Genomic DNA, 23536 nt, shown 5'->3' with positions numbered 1-23536 from the left:
ATGAACTGCAATGATTTTACATGTGTTCTTCGTGTAATTTGTTACGTGTCCAATGCCTGTCGATGGTGTCTTATTGTCGTCTCACTATATGTTGTCAAAAGTAGCGTCCTCATTCTACTGTGTTCATGGTACTACTTTACTTCGGGTGGGCTAATGAAGTTTCATTTTAGAATTGCAAAGAGTGCTGGTTGGATCATTAGAGTCACATAGGTATTTCCAGGCGATGCACAGTAGAACATGGCCATACCAATCTTAAGTTTCGAAGTGTCAATAGTCGCACCTGTCAGCGATCTTGCTTAGTTTAATAATGAAGGGAAAGAAAAGTGACTGCTGAAGTCTACGTTTGCTGGAAGTATCGAGACCAGATCAAAAGTAACGTATCTCTTACGGTGCGTTATTGTCCGTGAAATAAACTGTAGCACTGTAGTATTTGTGTACTACGAGAAGCGTTCAATAATGAATGCAACTTTTTTTTCTCAGGCAATTTCGGTTGAAAAAATGCGAAATTTGTTGTGGGACATCGTGAAATGTTCTTGCTTAAGCCCCTGCAGTTAAATGAAGTTCCGATAAGTGGCGGAGCTACCCATAGCCTTCGAAATGGCGTCTGCAATGGAGGTGTGTTCCAAGCAGAGAGCTGTCATTGAGTTTGGTTTGACGGAAAACCACAGCATCTCAGATATTCACAGGCGCTTGCAGAATGTCTATGGGGACTGTCAGTGAAGAAAACCACGGTGAGTCGTTGGGCTAGTCGTCTGTTACCATCGCTACAAGGTCGCTAGAACCTGTCCGACCACCCGCGTGCCCGCCGGCCGCAAACAGCTGTGACTTATTCAATGTTGGAACGTGCGGACGCTTTCATTCAAGACACAATCGTTCACCAATCGGGGTACTGAAAGATGTGTTCCCTCTCTGTTCGTTGCCATCTAACAGAATATCTCTTACCTTCCGACGTCCATCTGTCTGGCCCAGTTTAGCATACAGTCCACGGGAAGCAGGACATAAATGATGGGGAGGTTATTGCCGCAGCAAAAGTTTGGCTCCGATTACCATTAGAGCGGTATCATACGTGATAGAGACCGACCGAGTAAGGCGGCGTAAGGTCGTCGCATTTAACGGAGATTCTGTCGAAAAATAGGTTTTGTAGGCAGAAGAGTGGGGAGTAATATGGTGTACTGGAATCCTGAATAAAGCCAACCTGCTATCAGAATAAAAGTGTTGTGTTCACTTCTTAGCTAATTAGACTGGTCAACTCATATTTGTCTATATTTTTCTTTGACATAGTTTTGGAAATTCCCAGTCTGTCATTTCCAGATTCTGTTTCATTCGCATCTACACACATTTTCACGATCGAATGAAGTGAAGTTACTTGTACGTGTCGCGTGTGGCTTTTGAATTCGGTTCCGTGATTGTCTGTACATCTCACTTTCTATTCATAAGAATATTCGAGATTTTGTAACAGTCACTACCACAAAATTTCCGTAAACCGATATTTTCAACGATGAGTATAATAAATTATAAAAGTCCCACGGGAATTTTAGTCGTTTTCTTCGTTGTTTGAGCCCTCTAGATTAATCATCGTAACTGCGCTTCCCGTTTCTATCAGACTGCATTATCTGCTCTTTACCTCTCATTACAAAGGGATGGAAGTAGTTCATGCATAGGGTAGTGCATTGATGTTCGTCGACTGCGGCATTGTGTTTCTACCAACAGACTGACTGCCATGTTGCAGCGCTGCCATGTTTCTCATTTCGGATTAATATGGTAACCTTAAGTGAGCACAGTTGAGTGTACTAAAGTACACTACTGCCCATTAAAATTGCTACACCACGAAGATGACGTGCTACATACGCCAAATTTAACCGACAGGAAGAAGATGCTGTGATATGCAAAGGATTAGCTTTTCAGAGCATTCACACAAGGTTGGGGCCGGTGGCGACACTTACAACGTGCTGACATGAAGAAACATTCCAACCGATTTCTCAAAAAACGTTGTTGTGATGTCTCGTGTAAGGAGGAGAAATGCGTACCGTCACGTTTCCGACTTTGATAAGGGTCTGATTGTAGCCTATCGCGATTGCGGTTTACCGTATCGCGACATTGCTGCTCGCGTTGCTCGAGATCCAATGACTGTTAGCATAATATGGAATCAGTGGGTTCAGGAGGGTAATACGGAACGCCGTGCTGGGTCCCAACGGCCTCGTATCACTAGCAGTCGAGACGACAGGCATCTTATCCGCATGGGTGTAATGGATCGTGCAGCCACGTCTCGATCCCTGAGTCAACAGATGGGGACGTTTGCAAGACAACAATCATCTGCACGAACAGTTCGAAGACGTTTGCAGCAGCATGGTCTATCAGCTCAGAGACCGTGGCTGCGGTTGCCCTTGACGCTGCATCAATGACAGGAGTGCCTGCGATGGTGTAATCAACGACGAACGTGGGTGCAGGAATGGCAAAACGTCATTTTTTCGGATGAATCCAGGTTCTGTTTACAGCATCATGATGGTCGCATCCGTGTTTGGCGACATCGCGGTGAACGCACATTGGAAGCGTGTATTCGTCATCGCCATACTGGCGTATCACCCGGCGTGATGCATGGGGTGCCATTGGTTACACGTCTCGGTCACCTCTTGTTCGCATTGACGGCACTTTGAATAGTGGACGTTACATTTCAGATGTATTACGACCCGTGGCTCTACCATTCATTTGATCCCTGGGAAACCCTACATTTCAGCAGGATAATGCCCGACCGCATGTTGCAGGTCCTGTATGGGCCTTTCTGGATACAGAAAATGTTCGACTGCTGCCCTGTCCAGCAAATTCTCTAGATCTCTCACCAATTGAAAACGTCTGGTCAATGGTGGCCGAGCAACTGGCTCGTCACAATATGCCAGTCACTACTCTTGATGAACTGTGGTATCGTGTTGAAGCCGCATGGGTACACGCCATCCAAGCTCTGTTTGACTCACTGCCCAGGCGTATCAAGGCCGTTATTACGGCCAGAGGTGGTTGTTCTGGGTACTGATTTCTCAGGATCTATGCACCCAAATTGCGTGAAAATGTTATCACATGTCAGTTCTAGTATAATATATTTGTCTAATGAATACCCGTTTATCATCTGCATCTCTTCTTGGTGTAGCAATTTTAATGGCCAGTAGTGTACATGCAGACGAACGTTGGTTTCATGATAGCCCACTTATATTAAAATAATTCGCCTACACCTTCACATTAGGCAGTGCTAGTTACAGAGTGTAAGAGTTAGGAGGATTGGTATGTAGACCCTTAAAAGTAAGTTGTACACTATTTTCGTACAAATTTTTAAGCACTCATTGTTTGCCAAATTCATAATTTTCTGAATATACTATTAAGGGTTTTCTTCTCCTCCGCAGGTCATTGAAGCTCCTTCAAAATAATTGGCCGTTGTGTCTGTCTTGAAAGTACTTTCGTGACATCTGTTCTTTGGGTCACGCAGTGGAAAATACGTCTTTTAATGGCATGATTATTATGAACAACAGCCCGTAGAGTAGCTGGCTGTTGTTAATAATAAACGTTTGTGAGTGTTTCTTGAAGTATTATTTCTCTGCAGGTCTTGCTCACAGGGACATAGCCTCGTGTTACAGGTGAGTCTCGTCTTACTGACGTGAGTTGGAGGAGCTGTTGTACTTACACAGATCCGGACACAGTGATCCATCGTACGCACACTGAGGGGTGTCCAGCGGTGGTTCCGTTCGCCCACCTGGCCAGTGTATGCTTCTGTGCCGGATGTGGTGCAGTACACCCCTGCTGTAGTGAACCACCGTCTGAAATACAAGTGGAGGATTAGAGATTAAACAAAAATATGACAGGTTAGCGATAACCAATTTTAAAACTAAGAAGATAAACCTCCGAACCCGGAAGCTTATTCTCAAATGTCCTACAACTTTATCAAAGTATCAGAAATTACAATTTTTTTTTATGACATCAGCCATGGGAAACATACATACACATTACAGACACCATCTGATCAAAAGAATCTTGACAGCTATTACTGGACGTTAATATGCGTCGTGTTCACCGTTTGCTTTTATAAGGCTTGAACTCCGCTTGGAATACCTTCAGTGAGCTGTCCGTGTGTCTCTGGAGGAATGGCAGCCCATTCTTCCTCAAGAGCATGAATTTGAGAAGGCAGTGATTCTGGACGTTGGGATCTGGAACGAATCTGATGTTCTCTCTCATCCCAAAGGTGACCCACTGGTTTCCGATCGGGACTCTGGCCAGAGCAGACCATTTTAAGAACCTATTGTCTATCAACCATTGAGTCAAAGATGCAGCTCTATGAAAGGGTACAGTGTCATGCTGATGTGAACAATCATCGACTTGGAACTGTGTATCTACTGTACACTGTACGTAGTGATGTAAAATACTTTCACATAATTCTTAAGCGCAATAAGGGGGCCCCAACCTAGCCACGAAGAACACCCAATTAAAACAACATCACTCCCTCTATAGCACTTTACATGATGGCATGTGGCGTTCTCCAGGCATTCGCAAAACCTAAACAGTTCCATTCGATTTTCACAGCGTACAGGTTGAATTTTCAGTTCAAGTTACTGGTTTCCAGTCATTCACTCTCCGATGACGCCTCTTAGCAATGACTGCAGAGATGTGTGGCCTATGGGGAGCTGCTGGAACATTATACCTCATTCTTTTTAACTCATTAAGCCGTCGGCATACGGACCGTGCATCCGAACGTTGAGCATTGAGCGTGGCGAGTTTCTGACGTCATAGCGTGGAATAGCACGTTCGGGAGTCTTGTTAACTGTGTGATTCGTTCCAATAAAAAACGAGAAACATCATATTCACGGCAAAAGAATTGTTGTAACTTGCGTATTATGAGAGTAGGCTATTTGAAGTCAGCGACACACAGAAGATCCACCCAAAACGCATTGTTCTTGGTACAATTTGTCATAATTAACTTTCAATTAGTAACATATGTACGATAAGGTTTTCTGCAACGGGTAACATACTTTGATTACTTGCAATATATATGTGTGTGTGTGTATTATTAGTTTAATATAAGTATATATTATAACATTTGATGTTATGTAAGTATAAGTTCACCTTTTTTTGAGGGGTGACTTCGTTCGATTGGCTTAATCTACAGGAGAGCTTGCGCTACTTGTATAAAGATATTTTGCTCCTTTTTCTTTTACGCTTCGTAATTCTCATGTTGCAAAGATTTTGCTACTCAGTAGGAACAGTGATTAAGTAAGACTGACCTTGGAGTTTTACTAAAATGTAGGAATGATGAAACAATTTTTATCTTATGCGGAGAAGTATTCCAAATTTGTACCGCACTGTTTGTAATGGAACTTTTATATGTCTCTGTCCTTATTGATTGGAGCCCGCATCTCGTGGTCGTGCGGTAGCGTTCTCGCTTCCCACGCCAGGGTTCCCGGGTTCGATTCCCGGCGGCGTCAGGGATTTTCTCTGCCTCGTGATGGCTGGGTGTTGTGTGATGTCCTTAGGTTAGTTAGGTTTAAGTAGTTCTAAGTTCTAGGGGACTGATGACCATAGATGTTAAGTCCCATAGTGCTCAGAGCCATTTGAACCATTTTTTATTGATTGGACATGGCACTTTCCTTTTCGTGGACGAAGGACGAAATGTGCGTTGTAATAGAGCTAACGTGGGAATTTTACGCGCGCCCGTTGAGTAAACAGTGTCATTTACGAACTAGAAACATCCCTCAACTGCCGCTGGAGTGCGTTGCGATCGCGTATACCACGTTGGGGCCCACGTACCGTATGCCCAAGTCGCATCATGCCTGAGCGTTCAGCAGCACGTTGAACTTGGCACACTCAACGTTAACGTTCGACAGCACGGTCCGTGTGACGACGGCTTTATGCACAGCCACTGTGCCAGCCGGACTACTGCTAGCACTTTCCGAATCACGAGTGATTCCTTTCGCTGGCTCCACGTGACTTTTGCAACCGCTCTCCGCATCACCCAACGATCCCTGTCCGTCACAACATGAAGTCAGTCTGGTCTTTGTTTAGCTGTAGATGTTTCTCCTAATTTATTCGCGCTTTTCGGAAAGCTGATTTATTCAAACCAAGCTGGCGCCGAAAACATTAGTAATCTGTTTCGCGTGCGTTCACTTAAAGTCACAGAAGGTGGCCGCCATCGTAACAAAATAAGCGAAATCGGTGACTACAGTACTAGTCACCATATACAAAGGTCGTCAGGCAGGAGGTACTTCTCTGCAGATACTTCTGGGCATCGACAAACAAGCAGAAGTGAATAAATTAAACAGAGTCACCTGTACATCACTAGGACCATCACACAATTTAACGACATCCTTCCGTTTTGTAGCAAAATCCAGATTATTATTCATAAGCAAACTCATGTTGACATTAACTTGGCAGTTGATATGTTTATTTGGTTATTCAGGAGCTTAGATATTTAATTATCAGAAACCATACTTAAAAACCTGCACAATACCTTGCAACTAGTGGTACGTTAACAACAGAAGGTATTTTAGGAATTAGTAGTTACTTAATGGGATGCAATACCACAATTTTAGTTAGCAAAAGGTATCGTGTATTTTATAGTTTAAAGTTGTCCAATGTTCTACATTGTCACGTTTTTTGTTTGTAGAAAATGCGTTTATGCCACCGATTTAATGAGAAGTAATGGGAGACATTATTACCAAGGCAGTAAAATAAACTACGTTGAAGAAAAAGATAAAAAGATGTTGGAAATCTAAATCAAAATGTCCAGATGGAGATTCGTCCGCTGGTGGCTAGTGAAGTGCGTGCTATCAATAATAATAATAAAAATAATTATTCATTTTTATAAAAAAATAAACAATATTTATAAGCATTAAGTACTGGGACTCAAGTTAAACATCATACACGTTTAATTAACTTACGGAATTCTATAGCAGTATCGGTCATCATCGGAATGCTTCTTAGCAGTGTTTCAAACATAGATGGTGTGGTGTCACCGCCAGACACCACACTTGCTAGGTGATAGCCTATAAATCGGCCGCGGTCCGTTAGTATACGTCGGACCCGCGTGTCGCCACTATCAGTGATTGCAGACCGAGCGCCGCCACATGGCAGGTCTAGAGAGACTTCCTAGCACTCGCCCCAGTTGTACAGCCAACTTTGCTAGCGATGGTTCACTGACAAAAAACGCTCTCATTTGCCGAGATGATAGCGTAGCCTTCAGCTACGTCATTTGCTACGACCTAGCAAGGCGCCATTACCAGTTACTATTGATGCTGTAAAACATGTACCATCAAGAGCGACGTCCACCATTTATGGATTAAAGTTAAGTATTCCACCAGCTACGTCAGTTTTTTCTACAGTCTAATTTCCTTGTCCTGTTCCAGACCTCACGCCAGCCTGCGTGAGCTAAAACGCGTGCCTTTCAGCTTCCTCTCAAAACCGGTGTTGGCTCTCCTGCCAACCCACAACATTTGGCGACGAGGCTACACCGCGTTCGTAACTATACTGCCCTGATTTACTTGTGCAATGGCTTCGCCACCATCTCCAGATGTACTGTGCGAATTTTATCGCTTACAGAATCAGCAGACGCAGGCCTTACTGGATGCCCTTGGACAGCTCGTCCAGGGTCAACGAGCAATGCAAAACGATGCGGCAGCCGCCGCTCCACCGCTAACGCACCCACAACACGCAGTTGCACCAACTTTTCGTCCTTTTGATGCTGCACTGGAAAGCTGGATGGAGTGGTCACGCCAATTTGGATTCCATCTCGCCGCCTACAGAATTCAAGGTAACGAGCGGCAGCCTTTTTTATTATCTTCTGTCGGGGTGACCACGTACCGTGCGATAGTCAAATTATTTCCCCGACGCGACGTAGCAACTCTGTCCTACGACGAAATTTTGTCTGCATTAGATGCATATTTCAAAGAATCAGTCAATGTAGTTGCGAAAAGGTATACCTTCTTTCGTACAAAACGTACGGCAGGTCAGACTAATCAAGAGTGGGTTGCAACCTTGCAAGGCCTTACTAGGGATTGTGCTTTTGAGTGTCAATGTGGACTCCCTTATTCAGATACTATGGTGCATGATGCAATTACACAGAACGTTTCTGATGTTCGTATAAGGGAACAGATTTTGAAACTAGTCAATCCCTCCCTTCAACAAGTGATGGACATATTGGATCGGCAGGACACACTTGACTTTGCTCAGGAATCATTTGCAACTTCGCCACCCGTGTGTCAGGTTAACCAGCCCGCCGGGCGAGCTGCACGGAACAGTAAACAGTCCTCGCGCACGACCGAGCAGCTGCCGCCAGGCTCTCAGCCACGTGTACCACGCCGGTAAGCACATGCAGTGCTAAAATCATGCCCGCGGTGTGCTACTAGACATTCGCGTGAGAATTGCCCGTCACGCCAGGCTATTTGCTTTTTCTGTAATAAAAAAGGACTTGTTCAAAGTGTTTGCCAGAAAAAGCTCTGATCGGTAGCTCAAAACCATTCCAGGCCCTTTGCTTCGCGCCGGAATCGGAATAGAACCAAGGATATTCAGGCTCGCGACACTTCGCCCATGGAAATTCATATAGTTCATGCCACTCCGCCCAGTGCCACTCTCTCTAACAGTGACTGTGTTCGTCCCACAAATAGTGTGCGTTGACATCGCCGGAACTCCCGTCAAGTCGCAAGTGATTTTGTACCAGTGTCAGTTCACGTTTCACGAGACAGTCGCTCTTGTCGTCAGCAGGACGATAAACTTTTTGTGGACTTGGACATTAACGGCAAAGTGATACCATTCCAGCTCGATACCGGGGCTGCAGTTTCACTGATCAATCAAGAGACTTACCAACAGCTGGGCGCACCTCCGTTGGGTGCCACAACTGTTCAGTTAAGTACCTATTTAGGTCAAGAAATCCCTGTGTTCTGACAGTGCAGCCTTCTTGCAACATAGAAGGGACCAACAAAACTTGTGTCATTTTACGTCCTTCGTTCTTCTTCTGCAGTGAACTTGTTTGGTTTCGATTTATTTCAGTTGTTTAACTTGTTGTTGTTGTTGTCGTCTTCAGTCCTGAGACTGGTTTGATGCAGTTGTTTAACTTGTCTATAGTAAATCAGGTCCTATCAGTGAAGCAGACTGTGCCTTCAGACAGTGTTTCTTGTCTATGTGAAGAATTTGCAGACATTTTTGCACTGGGCCTCGGTTGCGCTAAGAACTATTAAGCACATTTGGAATCGACAGTAAACGCGCAACCGAAATTTTTCAGAGCGCTCAATGTTCCCCACGCATTGCGTGATGAGGTCGCAAAATCATTAGACGATTGAATGTGTGCAGGCATCTCTCTGGGCATCACCCTTAGTAATTTTGCAAAAACCTTCTGGAAAATTGAGACTTAAAGGCAACAGTGAATCCACAACTAGTGACTGCAACTTTTCCTTTATCCCACCCGGAAGACCTTTTTGACAAACTGTGCCCGGGTTAATAGTTTTCGAAGTTGGACCTAGCAGATGCGTACTTGCAAATACCGGTGGACGAAGAATCCCAGCGCGTTTTGGCGCTTAACACACATCTTGGTTTGTATCGATTCAAACGACTGCCATTCGGGTGTGCATCCGCCCCTGCATTGTTTCAGCAATATCTACAAACTGTTTGTGCGTCGGTCCCTACTGCAGCAAACTATCTGGACGATATTGTGATCTCCGGAAAGACGGAAGAAGAACATTTAGCCAATCTCAGAACATTATTTCAGGTCTTGCGACAAAATGGTCTTCGCTTGCGGAAGGACAAATGTGTGTTTTTTGCTCGTGACTTACCCTATCTGGGACATGTACTCAATGCCCAAGGCATACATCCCAGTCCCGAGCACCTCCGTGCCATACAAGACTTACCATCGCCGCAGAATTTGAAGCAGCTACAGAGTGTGCTGGGAAAAATTAATTATTATAACCGTTATATCCCACACGCCTCTTCCATTTCAGCTCCGCTTCATCGCTTACGCCGTAAAGGTGTTCTGTTCGTCTGGACGACGGAATGCGAACGCGCCTTTCGCCAGTTGAAATCGGCGTTGATTTCCAATACTTGCCTTACGCCATTCGATCCCCGGAAGCCCCTTTTGTTGATGGTGGATGCATCAGATTTCGGGATCGGTGCTGTGCTTGCGCACAAAGATGGTTCGCACGATCGCCCTATTGCCTTTGCGTCCTAATTGCTCTCGTCTGCGCAACGAAATTATTCAAAGATCGAGAAAGAAGCATTGGCTCTTGTATTTCGTGTTACAAAGTTTCATGATTTCTTGTATGGTCGTCACTTTACCATCATCACAGACCACAAACCTTTGACATCGCTTTTCATCCGACCAAGCCTGTACCTCCACGTACAGCGCAGAAATTCATTCGCTGGTCTATTTTCCTCTCGCAGTACCGCTACGATATCTTGTATCGGTCCACTGCTAAGCACGGAAACGCCGATGCGTTGTCGCGTTTGCCTGTGTCTGAGGATAGAGCATTCGATTCCTCTGAACTCGCTTGCATGTTCATTGATTCGGAAACCGATGACGTGGTCGAATCGTTTCCGATTGATTTTCGTCGTGTAGCTACAGCCACAGCTGCCGACCCTGTCCTTGCTACCGTTCTGCGTTTTGTTGCTACGCAATGGCCCTTGTGAAAGTCACGGATCGGGGATCCGTTGGTTCGCCGATTTTTTGCTCACAAGGAGAGACTTTTTGTACGACGTGGTGTTTTGCTGCTGCGTTCTGATAATGATCAGTCCAGGATCGTGGTCCCACGTTCGTTACAGTCCTCTGTCTTACGGCTTCTCCACCAAGGACATTGGGGTATAGTGAGAACGAAACAACTTGCTCGTCAGCACTGTACTTGGTTCGCAATCGATGCCGCCATTACGAATATGTGATCTTGTTGCATGGTTTGTGCCGAACAACAATCAGCACCACCGTGGAAATTCTTTGCATGGCCAAAAGCCACTTCCCCTTGGCAACGCTTACACATCGATTTTGCTGGTCCATTCTGGAATGCTCGATGGTTGGTTGTAGTAGATTCATTCAGTAAATTTCCTTTTGTTGTCCGAATGTCTTCCACGACGTCATCTACCACCATCCAAGCGTGATCTGCTATCTTTTGCATTGAAGGTCTTCCACAGACTATTGTTTCCGACAATGGCCCGCAATTCGTGTCCGCAGAATTTCAGTCATTCTGCAAGGCCAATGGTATTCAACATCTGACGTCCGCGCCGTTTTCGCCACAGTCAAACGGTGCCGCTGAACGATTGGTCAGGACTTTCAAGTCACACATGTTGAAGTTGAAAGAGTCGCATTCTCGGGAGGACGCGTTATTGCTCCTTTTGTCCTCGTATCGCTCTCAGCCCCGAGATGGTCGCTCGACGGCTGGGTTGCTCCTCGGTCGCCCTCATCGAACCTTGCTGCCTTTGCTACATCCGCCGCCTCAGGTTCCTGTGCAGCGGCAGACACCTGCTATTGCCCCAGGCGACGTTGTCCACTATCGTCACTATCGAGGTTCACGGCGCTGGCTCGAAGGGCGCATTCTTCGCTGCCTCGGCCGCGCTATGTATCTGGTTTTGGGGGCCTCTGGTGAGGTGCGTCGGCACCTCAATCAGCTGCGCCTCTGTCGTCGCACGGGTTCTGCCGCTCCCCGTCTGCTTTCAGCGACGGTGCCGTCCGGTCAGCGCCCTGGGGACACATCTACTGGCTCGCCTCAGCCCCAGGTGTTACCGACGCTGCCTTCCATTTTGCCCCATGGCGACGCGCCGCCGCCGCCTATTCTCCCGCCGGTGACGCCCGCAGTGGACGCGTCGCTGCAACCGCCGGGCGCCTCCCTGGGTCACGCCCCGCCGATCGCTTCCCGTGACCAATTGTCTTCCGCCATGGAACTCTTGCCCGCTCCGGACCATACGTCGTCTTCTCCCGTCGGCTGCCCCGGCCCGATGGAGGTCGACCCTTCGGCCCCTCCTGTCTCTCCGCGGGCGCATACGCCGCATGTTGGCGTGCACCCTGAAGCAGGTTTTCAGGCGTTTCCTAGCTCCCCTCGGACCGAATGGCAGGGTGCGGGTGCCACAGCCTCGCCTGTTGTTAGGCTCCACACCTCGTCGCATACATCAACATGGGGTCCTCCCAACGGCGGGCGGAAGCCTAATGCCACAACCGTCCACCGATTTGTGGGGGAGGAATGTGGTGTCACCGCCAGACACAACACTTGCTAGGTGGTAGCCTTTAAATCGGCCGCGGTCCATTAGTATACGTCGGACCCGCGTGTCGCCACTATCAGTGATTGCAGACCGAGCGCCGCCACATGGCAGGTCTAGAGAGACTTCCTAGCACTCGCCCCAGTTGTACAGCCGACTTTGCTAGCGGTGGTTCACTGACAAAAAACGCTCTCATTTGCCGAGACGATAATTAGCATAGCCTTCAGCTACGTCATTTGCTACGACCTAGCAAGGCGCGATCACCAGTTACTATTGATGCTGTAAAACATGTACCGTCAAGAGCGACGTTCACCATTTATGGATTAAAGTTAAGTATTCCACCAGATACGTCAGTTTTTTCTACGGTCTAATTTCCTTGTCCTGTTCCAGACCTCACGCCAGCCTGCGTGAGCTAAAACGCGTGCCTTTCGGCTTCCTCTGAAAACCGGTGTTGGCTCTCCTGCCAACCCACAACAGACGGAGCAAACGGATCTTTTCGAAGAAGTATGAGTTAAAGTGGACTTCGACTTATGTGGGAAAACATGAAGCTGTTGTATGCTATAAATAGCTCACTGGGCTGGAATGCCTATAGCTGTTCGTTGCTTATTTATCAGAGCATCTTCTCACGTCGCCTGTTAGACTGAGTTGCACTACTGGCCATTAAAATTGCTCCACCAATAAGAAATGCAGATGATAAACGGGTATTCATTGTACAAATATATTATACTAGAAATGACATGTGATTACATTTTCACACAATTTGGGTGCATAGATCCCGAGAAATCAGTACTCAGAACAACCACCTCTGGGCGTAATAACGACCTTGATACGCCTGGGCATTGAGTCAAACAGACCTTGGATGGCGTGTACAGGTACAGCTGCCCACGCAGCTTCAACACGATACCACAGTTCATTAAGAGTAGTGACTGGCGTATTGTGACGGTCAGTTGCTCAGCCACCATTCACCAGACGTTTTCGATTGGTGAGAGATCTGGAGAATGAGCGGGCCAGGGCAGCAGTCGAACATTTTCTGTATCCAGAAAGGCCCGTACAGGACCTGCAACATTCGGTCGTGCATTATCCTGCTGAGATGTAGGGTTTCGCAGGGATCGAATGAGGGGTAGAGCCACGGGTCGTAATACATCAAAAATGTAACGTCGACTGTTGAAAGTGCCGTCAATGCGAACAAGAGGTGACCGAGACGTTTAACTAATATCACCCCATAGCATCACGCCGGGTGATACGCCAGTATGGCGATGACGAATGCACGCTTCCAATGTGCGATCACAGCGATGTCACCAAACACGGATGCGACCATCATGATGCTGTAAACAGAATCCAGATTCATCCGAAAAAATGACGTTTTGCCATTCGTGCACCCGGGTTCGTCGTTGAGTACACCATCGTAGGCGCTCCTGTCTGTTATGCAGCGTCAAGGGTAACCGCAGCCATGGTCTCCGAGCTGATAGTCCGTGCTGCAGCAAACATCGTCGAACTGTTCGTGCAGATGGTTGTTGTCTTGCAAATGTCCCCATCTGTTGACTCAGGCGTGGCTGCACTAGCCGTTACAGCCATGCGGCTAAGGTGCTTCTCATCTCGACTGCTGGTGCTACGAGGCTGTTGGGATCCAGCACGGTGTTCCGGATTACCCTCCTGAACCCACCGATTCTGTATTCTGCTAACAGTCATCGGATCTCGACCAACGCGAGCAGCAATGTCGCGATACGATAAACTGCAATAGCGATAGGCTACAATCTGTCCTTTATCAAAGTCGGAAACGTGATGGTACGCATTTCTCCTCATTACACGAGGCATCACAACAACGTTTCACCAGGCAACGCCGGTCAACTGCTGTTTGTGTATGAGAAATCGGTTGGAAACTTTCCTCATGTTAGCACGTTGTAGGTGTCGCCACCGACGCCAACCGTGTGTGAATGCTCTGAAAAGCTAATCGTTTGCGTATGACAGCATCTTCTTCCTGTCAGTTAAATTTCGTGTCTATAGCACGTCATCTTCGTGGTGTAGCAATGTTAATGGCCAGTAGTGTAATAACACGGTATGCACAAACATGAATATTTTATAAGTTCGTTTGTTATTCTTGTATTAGCTGTTGCGATTGTTAACAAACATTAGGTAGCGGATACCAAATGGAATTGAAGTGTAAGCACAAAGAGAAAACAAAAGGAAAGAATAACAACTGTCGAGTGTTACTAGAACCAATTTGTTCCCGACAAACAAACTGAGAGTCGTCAAACAACCGGGGGACGTAATAAAAACAGCGACCAGCGACGAAAATGAGTTCCCCTGCTCACTTGACGCTACGCAAAGTTGCGGCAGAAAATCGCGACCAAAGCCTGGTACAGCACTGGCGCGAATGAAATCCAACGTGCCATTTTTCCAGATTATATAGACAGCCCGCAGTAGAGGAATTATTACTTGAAATATTGCGCAGAAATCCTCTACCTGTCTTTAAACATATTTTAATAAGACACAAAAGATTTTCTGCTAAAAATGGTGTTAGCTATAGGTGCACTGCGAGATACTTAACACAGCTGATCGCCACTAGTAAAATGATGAACCTATAGTCTTACTACGTGAAGTGGCAGAGATTCGATTCGCTGTAAACTAACTTTCTAACTTTTAGTTCTTATTCTTTCTTGTAACAAGATGCACGTAGTATATATAAAACATAGATACCTCCGTTCTAACGTTGTGCAGTTAATTTTCAACAGTACTATTGTTGTGACTGTTCTTTGGCTATTAATCGAAGAGGGCTACTTGTGGTGGGAGGTAAAACTAGCGGTAACATTGATATGACGTCTTGAAATAATAATAATTATATAATAATAAATTAATCCCATCGCAGTCCAGCAGAAGTGCGAAGATTATCATGAATTGATTATTCACCGAGGTTTCGCCTTGATTATACGAACGACGTTCAGTAAGTAATGCAACACAACCTTTTCTCGGCCAATTTCTGTTGAAAAAACGCAGAACTTGTCGTGGGACGTCGTGGAATATTACAGCTTCAGCCCCTATGGCTTCATGAAGTTCTGCTAGGAGGCGGCACTAGACGTGGCGTTTGTAATTGAGGTGTGTTACAACCATAGAACTGTTGTCGAGTTCCTTGTGGTGGAAAATCAGAGCATCGCAGATACTTACAGACACTTGCAGAATGTCTACGGGCATCTGGCAGCTAACTACATTAAACTCCACCAGAACAGTCCATGAAAGCCCAACGGTACCGAACGACCGCCGTGTCATCCTCAGACAACAGGCGTTACCTGATGCGGGTAAGGAGGGACCTGTAACCAGCATACCTAGGTAACGCGAACCTGTCCCGTCTCCCGGGTGCCGGCAGGCCTCATATTGCTGTGACTTCTGCAGTGGTGAAACAAGCGGACGCTCTCATTAGAGGTGACCTTTTTTTTTTTTTTTTTCTTTTCGGTCATCAGTCTACTGACTGGTTTGATGCGGCCCGCCACAAATTACTTTCCTGTGCTAACCTCTTCATCTCAGAGTAGCACTTGCAACCTACGTCCTCAATTATTTGCTTGACGTATTCCAATCTCTGTCTTCCTGTACAGTTTTTGCCCTCTACAGCTCCCTCTAGTACCATGGAACTCATTCCCTCATGTCTTAGCGCATGTCCTATCATACTGTCCCTTCTCCTTATCAGTTTTCCACATATTCCTTTCCTCTCCGATTCTGCATAGAACCTCCTCATTCCTTACCTTATCTGTCCACCTAATTTTCAACATTCGTCTATAGCACCACATCTCAAATGCTTCGATTCTCTTCTGTTCCGGTTATCCCACAGTCCATGTTTCACTACCATACAATGCTGTACTCCAGACGTACATCCTAAGAAATTTCTTCCTCAAATTAAGGCCGGTATTTGATATTAGTAGACTTCTCTTGGCCAGAAATGCCTTTTTTGCCATAGCGAGTCTGCTTTTGATGTCCTCCTTGCTCCGTCCGTCATTGGTTATTTTACTGCCTAGGTAGCAGAATTCCTTAACATCAATCATGATGTTAAGTTTCTCGCTGTCCTCATTTCTACTACTTCTCATTACCTTCGTCTTTCTCCAATTTACTCTCAAACCATACTGTGTACTCATTAGACTGTTCATTCCGTTCAGCAGATCATTTAATTCTTCTTCACTTTCACTCAGGATAGCAATGTCATCAGCGAATCGTATCATTGATATCCTTTCACCTTGTATTTTAATTCCACTCCTGAACCTTTCTTTTATTTCCATCATTGCTTCCTCGATGTACAGATTGAAGAGCAGGGGCGAAAGGCTACAGCCTTGTCTTACACCCTTCTTAATACGAGCACTACGTTCTTGATCGTCCACTCTTATTATTCCCTCTTGGCTGTTGTACATTATTGTATATGACCCGTCTCTCCCTATAGCTTACCCCTACTTTTTTCAGAATCTCGAACAGCTTGCACCATTTTATATTGTCAAACGCTTTTTCCAGGTCGACAAATCCTATGAAAGTGTCTCGATTTTTCTTTAGCCTTGCTTCCATTATTAGCCGTAACGTCAGAATTGCTTCTCTTGTCCCTTTACTTTTCCTAAAGCCAAACTGATCGTCACCTTGCGCATTCTCAGTTTTCTTTTCCATTCTTCTGTATATTATTCTTGTAAACAGCTTCGATGCATGAGCTATTAAGCTGATTGTGCGATAATTCTCGCACTTGTCAGCTCTTGCAGTCTTCGGAATTGTGTGAATGATGCTTTTCCGAAAGTCGGATGGTATATCGCCAGACTCATATATTCTACACACCAACGTGAATAGTCGTTTTGTTGCCACTTCCCCCAATGATTTTAGAAATTCTGATGGAATGTTATCTATCCCTTCTGCCTTATTTGACCGTAAGTCCTCCAAAGATCTTTTAAATTCCGACTCTAATACTGGATCCCTTATCTCTTCTAAATCGACTCCTGTTTCTTCTTCTATCACATCAGACAAATCTTCACCCTCATAGAGGCTTTCAATGTATTCTTTCCACCTATCTGCTCTCTCCTCTGCATTTAACAGTGGAATTCCCGTTGCACTTTTAATGTTACCACCGTTGCTTTTAATGTCACCAAAGGTTGTTTTGACTTTCCTGTATGCTGAGTCTGTCCTTCCGACAATCATATCTTTTTCGATGTCTTCACATTTTTCCTGCAGCCATTTCGTCTTAGCTTCCCTGCACTTCCTATTTATTTCATTTCTCAGCGACTTGTATTTCTGTATTCCTGATTTTCCCGGAACATGTTTGCACTTCCTCCTTTCATCAATCAACTGAACTACTTCTTCTGTTACCCATGGTTTCTTCGCAGCTACCTTCTTTGTACCTATGTTTTCCTTCCCAGCTTCTGTGATGGTCCTTTTTAGAGATGTCCATTCCTCTTCATCTGTACTGCCTACTGCGCTATTCGTTATTGCTGTATCTATAGCGTTAGAGAACTTCAAACGTATCTCGTCATTCCTTAGTACTTCCGTATCCCACTTCTTTGCGTATTGATTCTTCCTGAGTAATGTCTTGAACTTCAGCCTACTCTTCATCACTACTATATTGTGATCTGAGTCTATATCTGCTCCTGGGTACGCCTTACAATCCAGTATCTGATTTCGGAATCTCTGTCTGACCATGATGAAATCTAATTGAAATCTTCCCGTATCTCCCGGCCTTTTCCAAGTATACCTCCTCCTCTTGTGATTCTTCAACGGGGTATTCGCTATTACTAGCTGAAACTTGTTATAGAACTCAATTAGTCTTTCTCTTCTTTCATTCCTTGTCCCAAGCCCATATTCTCCTGTAACCTTTTCTTCTACTCCTTACCCTACAGCTGCATTCCAGTCGCCCATGACTATTAGATTTTCGTCCCCCTTTACATACTGCATTACCCTTTCAATATCCTCATACACTTTCTCTATCTGTTCATCTTCAGCTTGCGACGTCGGCATGTATACCTGAACTATCGTTGTCGGTGTTGGTCTGCTGTCGATTCTGATTAGAACAACCCGGTCACTGAACTGTTCACAGTAACACATCCTCTGCCCTACCTTCCTATTCATAACGAATCCTCCACCTGTTATACCATTTTCTGCTGCTGCCTACGGATCACAATCAAACATCTTGCTGCTCAACTGGACGTCTCTGTTGGCAGTGCTGACACATTCGTCCACCAGTTGGGATACTCAAAGATGTGTGCCGGCCAGGTCCCTCGCTGTTTAATTAAAGACCATAAAGTGTAATGAAGCACTATGTGTGCGTTATTGCTTGCACAGGGGTTTATAACTTCAAACCGGAAACTAACCGGCAATCCATTAAGTGACAGCACACCTTAGAAGAAAACATTGAATGCCGCGCCCTCAGCCAGTAAACTTATGGCGACGGTCTTCTGGGACTCTGGTGGGGTTATTCTGTTTGTTGTCCTCCCTTCTGGTGTAAGGATCAAAACCGAGGTTTTACATTACCCTCAGGAAATTGAAAAAGGAATTCATCGTTTTCGTTGCTATAAAAATGCAAACTAACTTCTCCATGACGAGGAAAGGCCTCTCGAAAGTCTGTGCATCTGGGAGGAGCTCATAAAGCTTCATTGGACTGTTCTCCGTCATCCATCCTGCAGCCTGGATCTCGCATCTTCCGACTTCCATCTGTCTGGCCCAATGAAGAATGCACTCTGGGGAAACAGTTGGTGGATAATGGAGAGATTACTGATGCAACAAGATGTTGGCTCCGACATCGACGTATTGCGTGATGCCACGCGGCTATACAGGCCCTCCCAGTAAGGTGGCGTAATACCGTCGCATTGAAGGGAGATTATGTTGAAAAATATGGTTTTGTAGCCAAAAGAGCGGGGAATAATATGGAATTCTGAATAAAACCAACCTGCTGTCGGAAAAAGAGTCGCATTAATTACTGAATGCCTCTCGTATAACCAATTCTGGTTAGGGGAGACTACATCAAACGCAGCGCGGGATTAGCCGAGCGGTCTTAGGCGCTGCAGTCATGGACTGTGCGGCTGGTCCCGGCGGAGGTTCGAGTCCTCCCTCGGGCATGGGTGTGTGTGTTTGTCTTTAGGATAATTTAGGTTAAATAGTGTGTAAGCGTAGGGACTGATGACCTTAGCAGTTAAGTCCCATAAGATTTCACAAACATTTGAACATTTGAACTACACCAAACGAAACACCGATTTCAATGTTGTTGAAAATTACGGTTAGAGATGGCTCAAAAGTAGTTCTTGTGAAAGGGTTCATGTCATTGCTTGTGTCGTCCGCTGTGGCCGAGCGGTTCTAGGTGCTTCAGTCCGGAACCGCGCTGCTGCTACGGTCGCAGGTTCGAATCGTGCCTCGGGCTTGGATGTCTGTGATGTCCTTAGATTAGTTAGGCTTAAGTAGTTCTAAGTTCTAGGGGACTGATGATCTCAGATGTTAAGTCCCGTAGTGCTTAAAGCCATTTGAACCATTTGAATCATTGCTCGTTACTTAAAAAATTGTAACACATATCGATTCGTATTATTATTCAGGCAGTCTCTTCCTTCACTTTGTCGTGTCACTGTGTCGAGTGATACATGTAATAATAACATTCAAAACACGTAACGCTACTACATCATGTATACTGAAGACAAGACACTTCGCGCAGAGGTTAGCACACTGGACTCGCACTAGGGAGGACGATGGTTCAATCCGGCGTCCTGCCATCTTGATTTAGGTTTCCCGTGGTTTCCCTAAATCGCTCCAGGCAAATGCCGGGATGGTACCTTTGAAAGGGCACGGGCGACTTCCTTCCCAATCCTTCCCTAATCCGATGAGAGCCGGCCGAAGTGGCCGTGCGGTTAAAGGCGCTGCAGTCTGGAACCGCAAGACCGCTACGGTCGCCGGTTCGAATCCTGCCTCGGGCACGGATGTTTGTGATGTCCTTAGGTTAGTTAGGTTTAACTAGTTCTAAGTTCTAGGGGACTAATGACCTCAGCAGTTGAGTCCCATAGTGCTCAGAGCCATTTGAACCATTTTTTGAATCCGATGAGACCAATGATATCGCTTTCTGGTCTCCTTCCCCAAAACAACCCAAACCAACACCTCAGTGCATGGCTATATCTTTAACCTAATAGCCGCTCTACAAGAAAGTGGTATTATATTCGTAAAAGTGCTAAGTTTCGCAATTAGTTGGTGATGATGGACTGGATAATTGATAATGCGAAACAATATGCATTACGGTTATAACAGCGTCCTGTATTATTCACACCGGTATTACTACATCACCATGAAATTATTGCATAAAATTAAGTAAATCATCATGTTACTAAATTTAATCATCCACCTGATAAATAACAGGAAACGTAAACGCGGAGGTCTGATCCTATGCTCTATTCGCTGGACCAACGCTTCAATTGTAAAGTAGTAATGCTCTCAAATATAATATCTGTTAGCATATTTTTTGCGGAAACTAAAATCTGAAGGCCTAAATCACGTATGAACACGTTTAGAGACAATAAGTTACTTAACTACCGCACTGGGTAACCTTCTCCGGAAAAGAACGGCATTTTGAGTATTTTATCACGTCATATGTTATCCACGCATGTTCTCGCAGTATTCATCTGCGCTGACAGTAACGCGGCGAGTTATGTCTGTCTTCGCGCCATTCGTTCTGTAATAGCCAATAACAGCACACGGTTCAAAACTGAGATAACTGTACCCCACTGGCTTTGAGTGCAGCAACTTTATTCCTCATTGGTTGTTGCTTTATGCTTCATTTGGTCTTGGAGGCTGGGCATACCACGGCGTTTCTGAGCGCATTGCGCAACGATGGACAGAGTATTGAGGTACTGGAGAATGCGGTACGTCTGCGGCAACTGGGCGATGCGGGTAACAAACACCAGTCCAGGGCAGTTTTTTTAAAATATTGTGCAGAAGCAAGTATCCCGGGTCGATTGACAACGTTCGGCACCGGATTGGTCAGGATGGAGTACAAAGTATGCTTCCGGCCATCTCAGTGGAATCATTATTTCCTGTATTTTCCAGAGTTAATGATGCTTCATTACGAGTATGTAGGCCGCATTGTGTCCGTTTGGGCCAGAAATACATCTGCGCGTGAACTCGTAGTGGGGCGAGATGTGACATTATCGCATACTTGGGATGATTCACAAGGCAGGGGGGAGAGATTATGCTGGTGAGTATCCTCAGAAATGGGTAACGATGTGACTGCATCAGGGCGACAATCCTGCAACTATATCCTGAGGGATTAACGTATTCCCAGAAGAAAAAGTCTCCATTACACATGTCACCTGTAACTCAGAAATGTCATATAGAACAGAATAAGAATTCTGCGACTGGGTTCCTCCTGTACCACTATGGGATTCAACATCTGAGGTTCAAATGGTTCAAATGGCTCTGAGCACAATGGGACTTAACATCTGAGGTCATCAGTCCCCTAGAACTTAGTACTACTTAAACCTAACTAACCTAAGGACATCACACACATCCATGTCCGAGGCAGGATTCCAACATGCGACCGTAGCGGTCGCGCGGTTCCATACCAAAGCGCCTAGAACCGCTCGGCCACACTGGCCGGCTATAGGAAGAGGAAGATAAGGAAAAATAGGAAGTGGATATAGGCTGCGGGAAAGGAATAAAAGAGGAAGCAGTCTGGTAGAATTTTGCACAGAGCATAATGTAATCATCACTATCACTTGGTTTAAGAATTATGAAAGAAGATTGTATACGTGGAGGAGACCTGGAGGCACTGGAAGGTTCAGATTTATTATTAATGGTAAGACCGAGATTTAGGAACCAGATTTTACACTCAAGACAATTCCAAGAGCAGATGTGGGCTCTGATCACATATTACTGGTTGTGAACTGTATGTTAAAAATGAAGATTTGCAAAAGGTAGGAAATTGAGAAGATGGAACCTGGATAAACGGGAAGAAAGAGAGTTTGTTGAGAGTTTCAGAGGGAGTATTAGGGAACAATTGACAATAAGAGCAGAAACTAATAAAGTAGAAGAAGAATGGGTAGCTCTGAGGTATGAAATAGAGAAGATAGCGGAGGACCATCTAGATAAAAGACGAGGCCTAGTAGAAATCCTTCGATAACACAAGAGATACTGAATTTGATTGACGAAAGCAGAAAATACTAAAATGCAGTAAATGGAGCAGGTGAAAGAAAATACAAAAGTCAAGAAAATGAGACTGATAGGAAGTACAAAATAGCCACTTACCTTTACTGGCTGCTTCAGGCCGACGTACGTAAAACAAAATTGCTGAGCAAGAATGGATAGAGGACAAACGTAGGGATGTAGAAGCATACGTGACTAAGGGAAACGTGTGTATCACGTATAGAAAAATTAATTAACCCATTTGAGAAGAGGGAACCATCAGTATGAATATCAAGATTTCAGATGGAAAATCAGTCCCTAGCAAAGAAAGAAAAGCTGGAAGGTGGAAGGAGTATTAGAGGGTGTATAAAGAGGAGAGGTACTTTGATGGCAATATTATAGAAAATTGAAGAAGACGTAGACGAAGATGAAGCGGGATATATGATAATGCGAGAAGAATTTGTCAGAGCACTGAAAGACTCAAGTCGAAACAAGGTCCCAGGAGTAGACGAGATTCCATTAGAACTACTGACAGCCTTGGGAGAGCTAGCCACGACAAAACTCTTCTATACGTTGAGCAAGGTACATGAGACACGAGAAATACGCTCAAACTTCAAAAATAAAATAATAAAGGCAGTTCCAAGGAAACAGACGTTGACAGGTGTAAGTATTACCAAAGTATCAGTGTAAGGGAAGCAGTGACTGAGAAGGAAGTGAGAGCGGGTTGTAGCCTATCCCCGATGTTATTTAACCTGTACATTGAGGAAGCAGTAAAGGAAAAAAAAATTTGAAGCAGGAATTAAGTTCAGGGAAAAGAGATAAAAATTTTTAGGTTTGCCGATGATATTTTAATTCTGTCAGAGACAACAAAGGACGTGGAAGAGCAGTTGAACGGAATGAACAGTGTCTTGAAAGAAGGATGTATGATGTATGTCAACAAAAGGAAAACAAGGACAGTGGAATGTAGTCGAATTAAATCAGGTGATTCTGAGGGAATTAGATTAAGAAACGAAACATTTGAAGAAGTAGATGAGTGGTGCTATTTGGGAGCAAAATAACTGATGACGGCCGAAGTAGAGAAGAGGCAAAATGCAGGCTGGCAATGGCAAGAAAAGCATTTTTGAAATAGGGAAATCTGTTGACAACGAGTGGAGATTTAAGTGACAGGAAGTCTTTTCTGAAAATATTTGTGTGGAATGGAGTGTAGAAATGTATGAAAGTGAAACATGGACAACAAACA

General features: G+C 45.1%; 1 protein-coding gene across 1 annotated transcript in view; it reads right to left on the bottom strand.

Moving 5' to 3' along the window:
- Positions 1–23536, bottom strand: part of LOC124613802 (atrial natriuretic peptide receptor 1-like) — a 459276-nt gene that overhangs the window by 270628 nt on the left and 165112 nt on the right. The window contains exon 5 of the mRNA XM_047142525.1: positions 3668–3800. Within this exon, the coding sequence (XP_046998481.1) occupies positions 3668–3800 (133 nt within the window). The remainder of the gene's footprint in view (positions 1–3667; positions 3801–23536) is intronic.

This window comes from Schistocerca americana, chromosome 4, assembly GCF_021461395.2.
Source record: "Schistocerca americana isolate TAMUIC-IGC-003095 chromosome 4, iqSchAmer2.1, whole genome shotgun sequence".
Lineage (NCBI taxonomy): Eukaryota > Metazoa > Arthropoda > Insecta > Orthoptera > Acrididae > Schistocerca > Schistocerca americana.
This window is presented reverse-complemented; position numbering and strand designations above follow the sequence as displayed.